Here is a 9,622-nt window from a genome sequence, read left to right on the forward strand (position 1 = left end):
GAATTTTGCCCCAGCGATTAATTGAGCTTTGTGTACCCGGCTTATATTGTAGTATCGGTGAAAAATCAGCAGGTCGCGCTAGCTGATCAGCCAAAAGGCATGGCTGGGCATGCTATTTTAAGTAGCTAGCAGGCTGTAGGAGATCTGAGTGTGTTGCCTTTCTTCTTTGCTAAGTAGGAGCTGAAGATGAAGCTGAAGTTGTGCCGGTGCACAGTTCTGATTGAAGACTCCATCTCGAATTTATTTGGCCTTTTTTATATACTTGCTAAGCCTGAGTTAGGCAGGTTTTAATGGGGAGGATGGAGGAACACAAAAGAAAATCTTTTTGCTACCAATGTCCTCTCCTGTGGGGAGGCCAATGCTCTGGCTGAATCCTCCAAAAGTCCTTTAATGCTCGGGGAAATAGAAGGGAATAGTGTGGATTTGGGTTGCAGCCTTAGGCAGTTAGGACTTCATAGTTTGGGATCCCAGCTTATTTCTCTGCCTGGCACCTTGTGGTACAAACTTATAAAATGAAAGGGATAGCAAGGAAAAGGATCCCTGCAGAACGGGTGCAGAAAAAAAGCCATTCTGCATGGCCTGAGTTTGCCAACTCTTTCCCGAAAAGCCCAGTTGCCCCTGTTACTTCCCCCAGCATCCTTTCCCCTCACCTTGAATATTTCTAGGACTGTATTGTATCAGCCCTTTATTTCCTTCCCAGAGTCAACTATGAATTATATTTTCATTTCTTCTGCAGCCAGTTATTTTTGTTACTAGACTGAAAAGATAAAGCTGGTTTTACTTACACTGTTTGCCCTAACTGCTCTGTAACCTACGATAGAAAGCGGTATTTACTTTTTCTTCTCTGCTGCTGGGTGACAGCCCCAGCTAAACCAGGAGTGTTTAGCGTTTGCCCTCTACCTCTCTCAGGCACCTGCTGGAGCATCCCGCATCCCTGTACCAAAGCACTGCGCCTCCCTGCGCTGCTGGAAAAACTCAGATTAAATAATAGCTCCCTGAAAAGGTTTGTGAAACCAATCTGTGGGGACAGACCAGAAAAGCGCTGAGCTCTTCTCATTAACGTACAGGTGAAAATGTTACTTATAGAGGAGCAAAGCTGGTGAATTGGGAGCAGCTCCGTCACAAGCCGGGGGGACCACGAGTCGCTGGGAGCAGGCACAGGTCTCTGGAGTGCAGGGTGCTGTGCCGAGGGCAGGGAGAAGGCAGGCTGGGGTCTCTCAGAGCTGTTTTGGCATTCATGTTCCTCCTGGGGCCCTGGCGATACCTGTGTGCTGGAATTTAGGAGGTGATGGGATCTTCTGTCCCTATTAACAGGTTCCTGATGCACATGACGGCTGAGGGAGGGGAAGGGAGACAAGTGTGACCCAGGGAAGAGCTTACCTGTCTTTGCTGGGGAAAAAAGTGTAGGATCATGTTTTCTTTCCCGTACAAGGACTAAAATCAAGTAAAAATGTTAATTTTGCAGTAGAGGGTATTAAGGCTGGAGGCTCGGTGCCCTGCTCAGTCAGCAAGGTCAGCTCAGTCTTTCGTTAGGCTTTGCATGGAGACACAGGGGCTTGATTGGGACCTTCCCTTTTCAAGTGTGAAAAGTTGATAACTGGGTCAAAAACTGGGATTTTAGTCAAGTGAAACTTAAGTGGAAGTGTTTCTTTTCTGCAGGCAGCCAACTTCATGACAAAAAAAAAAAAAAAATTGGGCAAAACTGGAAAACCCTGGGGACTTTTGCTGAAGTGTTTCTGCTTTTGGTATATGGAAAAGTTTTTTTTTTTTAGCAGAAAGCTCAGTTGTATTGACAACAAAAATTGTAGTTTCTTAGAAAAAACAAATCTGCTGTCAGGACATACGCAGCTCCCACTGAAGCAGCTTCCCTGCTTATCCGAGGCTGCAGTGGCATCAGTAAATACGCGAGTCTGCAGCACTTGTAGAGCACTTTAGCCCTTGAGGCTCCCAGTAGCACGTCGATAGCCTTGGCCTGAAAAGCCCTGTCCTGTTAACAAGAGCTTGTCATTCCGAGAAAGTCTTCAGCTGATTTACTAATGGAAAGAAATGCCTCACTTGGACAAAAGGAAACCTGGGTGTGCCAAGGCAATCCCGAAGCAGGAGTCTGGGGAAAAGGAGTTAATTCATTAATGTTGTTTTATGTTTTTGGTGATGGGCCCCAGGAAAGATTTGGGTTTCATCTTTATACAGGTTTTTTTCTCCCCAGATGCATTAAAAAAGCAGAACCCAGCCCAAACTCTGTGACAGCACCAAAGAAATTCAAAGCAATTTGCAGTGAAGCAGCCCTTTAATAATGTGATTTTCCATATGCAAGCACAAGTGAAGTTTCCGGCTTATTGAAGAAATCTTCGCGTTTGGCTGCAAAGAGAGCAGAGAAGTCCAAGACAAGTGAGCTGCAGCCCGGCTCACTGCTCACTGCTGAGCATCAAGGACCCACCACCTCCCACTGTCCCTTCCCCACCGCTTCAGCCTTCATCTATGAGTGCAGCGATGTACAAGACACAACAGCAGCGTTGCAGCATGCGTTATACCTCGCTCTGAGTCTGGTTATGTTCAGATAACCGCCAGCATTTTGTTCATGGCTACTTTTTAGGTGGAACAACTCTTTGAGGCTCAGTGGCTTCCACTTTCCTACAGTGACTACCTATGCCCAAGCAATTTACCGAATGCCCAAGCAATTTACTGATTACCCAAGCTGGGGGCTGAAGGCTTTGTCCCTGCTGCGCAGCTGCCCGTTTACAGGTTGTGAGTAGGATCTGTTAAGTCACAGTTCTGGATATGGACATGGGACGTAATTCCTCGGTAGACCCTTTGCATGGGCAGCATGACGCCAATTTTCTCTCCTTTCTGGATGGGGCCGCTGTACTTGACAGGTTTGATGTAAAACATCTTAATGCAGAATCCTGTTAACAGGGGAGAGAAAAGAGGGGGAAACTGTTGCTCCCGTGAAAAGGTTTAAAAGCCTGGCAAAGTCATAATGTTCAGTAGCAAAACGCAAATGACAATAAAATGGTAAGAGATTCAGCAGCAGAAAAAGTTACAGAAAATGCTGTGATGCTCCTATAGCATGAAGAAGAGAGAATAAGAAAAGAAATAAATTAATGTGGAGGAGGGTGGGGAAGGGGATTATGGTGGGTCAAACTGCATGAGCAAGCCGGAGGCTCTTCCTACCCCAAATGTGCAAAGGGACCAGCTTCATCCTTTGACTTTTTTAATAAAGGTGAAATGCTGTAATCCTTTCAATCAATTTTCCTGCATTAGCAGAAGCTGGATTTCAAACTTACGGTTTTTGCTTGGATTCACATGCAAGCACACTGCAGTTCAGGTTGCATTCACCATTTTTTGGCTCAGTTTAAAGATCTATAAGTGAATCGGAGTGTTCTGCGATCAGACACATGTCTTTCAGCTCTGGTACCTGATCCTGAAAGCTGGACTCCATCATCGATGGCATTGCCGTTTCCGTAGGGCCTGGCTCGTTTGTCGATCTTCCCCGTGAAGGGTGCGTACACCACCGAGCCGTCCTTGCACACCACGTCCACTCCCTTGTGCTTCCTCCCTCCTCTGAAGAAGAAGAGCAAGCAAGTTAGCCTGCGGTGGAGTGCCTTGCCGGCTAGAACCCCTCCTCTTACCCATTTTTTCATGCTTATTTTTATTTTAAGAAAGTTTCAAGCACAGCCATCTCCCATCATCCCAGCCCAGGACCTGGGGTCATTGTATCTGCCGCAGCCATAGGAGTCACAGCCTCTGATTTGGTTTGAAGGTTGACTTGAGCAGATTTTTGCCCATTGTGCTGCAGCAGCTAGAAGAGAAGAAAAGAGAAGAACAGAAGATGAAACCCACAAACTAGAAAGGGGATTTCCCAGCCCTTGTAGTTTAATCAATAGCAAGGCCCCTTTGGACTTTGGTGTTACTATGCATCAGGCTTCAGGGAACTAGAAAGTTGTTCATCTTTTAATGCAAGTTAATTTTAGGGATGCAATGAAACAGCATTTTTTTGTTTTATGCTTTGTCAAATGACGTTTGAGGGTACTTAAAGCAGTGACTTCAAAGCAAAAAGGCAGAACAAATAGATCTGGAGGGGACATCATGGAGTGACCTGCTCCTCTCCCATTGCCCCAGGGCAGACGTGCTGCACCCACGGCAGGCGTGGGGCTGGAGCTACGGGTTGTCTCTGCCTGGAAAGTAACCTGAGCCACCGGGGATCTTGGGATACTGAACTGTAACTGTAGAAAATGGGGCTGAGAGAGACCCACCAGGTCCATTCCTATTCCCTAATGTGGGATCCAGTCAAAAATCAAAGCTGTCATCTAGCTTTTACAAATTGCATTTTCTATCTCCTGGTGTTTCCATGTTACCGTTTCAAAGTAGCAGCCAGTAGGGTAACATCCTCATATTTTTTATTCCAGACTCCAGCTGTCATCACCCACAATCAAACCCGTGCTGATCCTATGGCCCCGGCAATGTCTGAGAGAGGGAAGATATTTATGGGGGAGAAAAGGGGAAAAGCAACCCCTGACTTGGTACCTTCTACGAGCTTCTAACAGCCCTGCTCCCCGCACCAAAACTACTAGGGCTTCCCATGGGATGCTCTAGCAAGAATGGGGTTGGTTGAGCAAGAAGCGATGAGGTGAGGTTTATTCGCGTGTGACCAGCTCGGCAGGCACCATCCCCGTTGGGCTCTGGGAGTATACGCGAACAGGGGAAATGATGTGCTGCTCTGGTGCTAAAAGGGTGCAGGAAATCTCTAATGCCTTCCTCGAGCAAAACAGCCCTTTGCTCTAGGTAGTCTTCATTTATTGTGTATTCTTCGTGAAATCAAAGGTGATGACATTAAACACAGAAACATCTCTGGGAACACTCTACGCTCAGCAGGCTGATCTTTAAGTAAAAGGCTTTTAAGAAAACATGCATGCTGTCAGTAATTGATATGCCTCGGCTGATTCTTTCTTACTCAATCAACATTATTACTCCAAGAAAATTTTGCCACAACTCTTTACCCTATCTAAAAAGGATTTTCCCGTGGAGGTTTCTATGCAGTGTGATAGGGGTTATTTTCAAAAGCAAAAAATGGCAGAGAACAAAACAGTTCCTAAATCCTTACAGATACACTTCCTTAAAAAAGGAAAAAAAAAGAAAAGAAAAGGGAAAGAAAAAGAAGGCAGGTTACAATGAGCAAAGTTTGACAAAATTCAGCTAACTCACCACTGGAGATCGCAATTGCGAGAATGACTGCTGTGACTCTGTGCATTTTCATGCGCCTTGAGAGCTCTGCTTTCAAAGTGAAAGGTCTAAAATACTTTGCTTTCTATTTATATATCCCAACAGAGGCTGTATCCAAATTTTTCCAGCCAATCAGAAAATTTATGTGGCCTCAGTTCTTTTGCTTGCAGATCTAGGCCAACAGCGAGAACTGACAGCAGCTCTCGAGTTGTACCACCAGCCTGGCTAATGGGTGTTGTAGGGGCTCCACCCTATTTAGCAACAGCAACTTTGTGGTTTTGTTTGCTTTTGTTTACAATGAAACCATGAATATTAAACCCACATTTTAAGGACAATTTGAACTATTTCTCTTCATTCCTGCCTGTTGCACAAACCTGAAGTTTAGCAAGATAACTTGGGTGGAGAAAGGGAAAAGATTCAAATGAACTTAAAAAAATATCTGGGCAGATGGATACCTTGCACTCCCACCATGGCTGTTGCTTCATGGAAGGAAGTTCAGCCAGGTGAACACAGCTCTGTGCCAAGCATCACACCCAACTTGCAGGAAAAAATCTGATTAGGCGACCTGCCAAATGAGATCCTTGCATCCCGTTTTTATTAGCCGGCTTCATTAATGCATCCCAGATATTACCATGTTGCTGATGATGAACCTTCAGCATTGACACTGGGAGAGACACATGTTTACAATCTTCACTGGGCCTGAACAGAAAATGTTAGAAACCCTGTAATATTGTGGCTGAACTAAATTACAGGAAATTGAAGAAGAAGAGAACACTGGAGCATGAATAAGGCCACCTCAAATGTTGTTTCTGGGAAGGGAGGGAATGCAATGCCCTGGTTTACAGCCAGGATCTGGAAGTTGTTTGTCTTCTCAGCTCTTTGGCCAGCCGGTCTGTGCCACTGGGAGCCACTGACTGTTTTGTTTCCCTGTGCAATGAAAACCAGGAGCCCAGGTTAAATACAGCTTTGGGTCAGGGCTCTCAGCCAGGATGCTGTGCCCTTGCTGTCTCTTTTGTGGCACCAGATAGGTGAAGACTGGCCTTGCATCTCAAAAACGAACCAAGAGCAGTTCTGCTGCACAGGATTTAAACCCAACTTTGCCAGTGATGGAAACATCAGCTGCTGTTGGATGCCACTGAACAGAAGTTGTATTTCAAGGGAAAAGAAGGTGAAGGTTAACGGTTGGACTGGATGATCTTAAAGGTCTTTTCCAACCTAAACGATTCTGTGATTCTATGAACCCATCAGGATGTCTTCAATACACACGTGCTGCCTTCTCCTTTCCCCTTCTCCCAGTGAAGTGTCATCCAACCATGTCACTTATGTCTGTCATACAGTAATAGTGACAAGGTAACAGCTTGGCTTGGACAGAGCCAACACCTGAACCCAGCTGAAGCCTGGCTGGGTGGAGCCCATGTGAGACGTTTCAGCTCCAGACAACGCACTGCAGATGAGCAAGACGAGGAGGAGGGTTGTGCCAGTCCTGCTACACGAGGGGTTTTAAACCTGCCACCGCCTTCCCACACCCCGTGTTCCCATTTGAATCCCTGCGTGATTTTTTTTCTCCAGAAGAAACATTTCTGGTTTACTGTTTTCCTGCTCATCAGATGTTATGTGTAGAGAGGGGAGAAATCTATCTGAAAGTAACATTTTGAAACAATATGTTTAGACAGAGTATGTAGCAAAAAAAAATGACGGTTACCTAGCTCTCTGTGCAATGCTTCTCATGCTCAGGGCTCAGCTAAACCAATCCAGATAAAATTGCATTATCTTAAATTCATTTTGTTAATTGCTAATTTTGTTAGAGACCTGCCAACTGAGATCAAAGAGGAAAAAAGAATGAGTGAAGTAATTCTGTGCGTTTCCTAAGCAGCTCAGAAAATGATCTTTTTTCCCTAATTCTGTTACTAATAAATATCCTGAAGGCCAGATACTTTCTCAGTTTCAAGTTGCGGCCTCAGTTTAGTGCAGTGGAGGTGAATGTACCATGGTGAGATGCAACAGGAAAATCCACCAGCCTCAAGGGCATTCTTCAAAAACAACGCTAAGGTCTCTTGGCCGTCAGCCCACGCCATCTCTGATATTCCCCTGACTCACGAGAGAAGCCACAACAGCTAACTTCTGTTCATGTCCTAAATCAGCAGGGTCACCAATACACTTGGCCATGTAGACTGTAGAAACTGTGCATCTGCTCTTGTGTCACACTGGGAAATTTGGGTTAAGAGCTTTCTGGAAATCTGGATTCTCAGGTTAGATATTGGTTTCTTCAGGGTTTTTTAATAAGCTACTGCCTGGCTGCCTCTGGTGTGTGGAGGATGGGAAAGCTGCTAAGGTCTGCAAGGCTTGACTCCCTGCACCCCTCCGTGACATTTTGTGGCTTTGTTTTCATTTTGCTAACTGAGTTGCAAAGTTTTTACAGATTTAATTGAGTGAATTAAACTTGGTAAAGACTAAATTATTTGCTGACATTTTGCATTACACCCCGAGATAAAGATCAGGGAGGCAAAGAGTGATTAATGTAGATTTTGTGTGAACTGCGCAAGAGCAGCAGATGCTTCGCTCGTCTCCTCTGCGCCCACCACACTGCGTTTCACAGGGGTTACAGCCTTATTCTGTGTCTGAACAACATTCCAAGGACTGAAGCAATGCACATACCCTATCAATTTCTTCACATTTTACTTGTTGCCAGCTGCAGCCGAAGTGCTTTAGGGTTTTTTTGGGTTTTTTTCTCCTTTGCAGAAAAACTGGTTGCAGAAAGGTGGCAGCGATTGGCAGTTACTTAATTTTGCATTGATAGCAGGTGTGTGAAAGGGTTAAAGCAGGACAGGGGAAGCAAAACCAAGGGCAGGGCCTGTGCGATGCAGGAAATGAAGGGATCCTTGGGGAAGAGATGGGGAAACCATGGGGGAGGTAAGCGAGGCAGGATGGGGTTTTTCCTCATCTCACGTGGTGCTGGGAGCCACTGAGAAATAGATGTTAAAATGCGCGTGTGGGAAAGGCAATCCTCTTTGGCAGTAGCTGCGGAGCCTAGGTAGCATGTATGTCTGGAGGGGAAGAAAAAATAAACCAAACCCAAACACTGCAGCTTTGTGGGCTTTGCAGGACACCCTGTGGTTTCTGAATACCCCCTGTGCTGTGTTTGGGGGTGGCACTGGGGGAGGTGGGTGTCTGGCTTGCAAAGGGGTGAATAAATAGCAAAATGTTGACATGCTCATATGCAAGTAAGCACCACAGCACAATCAAATTAAATGTAGTTTGAAGAAGATCAAATTTAAAAGACAATAACATTAAGTCCTAGCTCCAAAACCCATCAAACTTGTTAAAAGCAATTTCCAAAATTGTAACCATGCTGGGATGTAATAAAGTTTTCATTAAAGAGGAAGTGTTTGACTCAGTCTGTCACTTAGCAATATGAGGGTTTTCTTTTTTCCCCTGTTACAGAAGGGATGCAAATAGCTGTAATAGTTTCCTTTCTGTTTTACCGAGTACCAAGGCATGACTGAGTTTATTGGCAATGCTCTAAAGGTTGTGAATTTTCAGCCCAACTAATTTATGCTAAAAATTCTCTTTGTTCCTCCCTCCCACCTCTTCCATTTTGAGCTTTTGGTAACACAGGTATGCTGAAGCTCACAGCCTGCTCTGCTTTACTGGAATTACCCAACAGACAGGACCCTTCTCATTTTCTTCTGCTCATCACTTAGTACAACCTGAAACATCTAAATATGCTTCAAAGACCTTCGGGTTAAAACAGAATGAAATCCCTGGGTATGGGCAGATTGCAGTAAAGAAGAGAGGGCAGTTTGGTTACCTAAAGGTCAGGTTTTTGAAATATCCAGATTTTGCAAGACTCTAGTTTAATTTCTAGGGAAATGAGCCCCAAGGCCTGGTACTACAGATGTCTATTATCAATGTCTTATTTTTCTTTTCTTTTTTTTTGATGGTGGCAAATGCCACATATGAGCCGCTCGAGGAGGTGACAAGCTGTGATCCCATGTGCCAGCACACTTTACTCTTGCAGTGCTGGGCTGTGTTGCCCAAGTTTCTTAAAGACTGCTAAAGAGGGCCTGAATTAGTCAGAAATTTGTCTATGTAGATAACAACTGACTGTTTCTGTTAATTAAACTTATACAAAAAAATTAATTGGAAGAACAGGGCATTGTAGAGAGCACTCTGGTGTCCAAAAGCAGCTGTTTCATCTTTCTCCTCTTCTCTGATAACATCTTGGACCTTTAAAGGAATAGGAACTACTTTATCACCAAAAAGTCTTTCTTTTATTATTTTTATTTTTTTAAGAGGCAACATTTTTGTTGTTAGCATGTAATGGATTTCTGAAATGCAGCATCCAGCTGGTGTCATGGGCACTGAGGGAAAGGATGGTAATAAAACCCAATTTAACTAATGA

The 9,622-nt window shown here is 44.6% G+C and overlaps 1 protein-coding gene across 2 annotated transcripts; it reads right to left on the reverse strand.

Annotated features, from left to right (window-relative positions):
• Positions 1-2,632: 2,632 nt before the first annotated feature.
• LOC104029107 (leukocyte cell-derived chemotaxin-2-like) lies at positions 2,633-5,299 on the reverse strand. Of its 2 annotated transcripts, none has more exons than XM_075715574.1 (4): positions 5,206-5,299; positions 3,703-3,799; positions 3,416-3,561; positions 2,633-2,903 (listed from the first exon to the last, which is right to left on the reverse strand). In XM_075715574.1, the coding sequence occupies exons 1-4, from the start codon at positions 5,252-5,254 to the stop codon at positions 2,737-2,739; spliced, it is 459 nt and encodes a 152-aa protein (XP_075571689.1). In that variant the 5' UTR covers positions 5,255-5,299; the 3' UTR covers positions 2,633-2,736. The 2 variants fall into 2 exon arrangements, with proteins under 2 accessions (XP_075571689.1, XP_075571688.1); XM_075715573.1 differs by having other exon boundaries at positions 5,203-5,299.
• Between the last annotated feature and the right edge of the window lie 4,323 nt (positions 5,300-9,622).

This window comes from Pelecanus crispus, chromosome 8 (assembly GCF_030463565.1).
Source record: "Pelecanus crispus isolate bPelCri1 chromosome 8, bPelCri1.pri, whole genome shotgun sequence".
NCBI classification, from domain to species: Eukaryota; Metazoa; Chordata; class Aves; order Pelecaniformes; family Pelecanidae; genus Pelecanus; species Pelecanus crispus.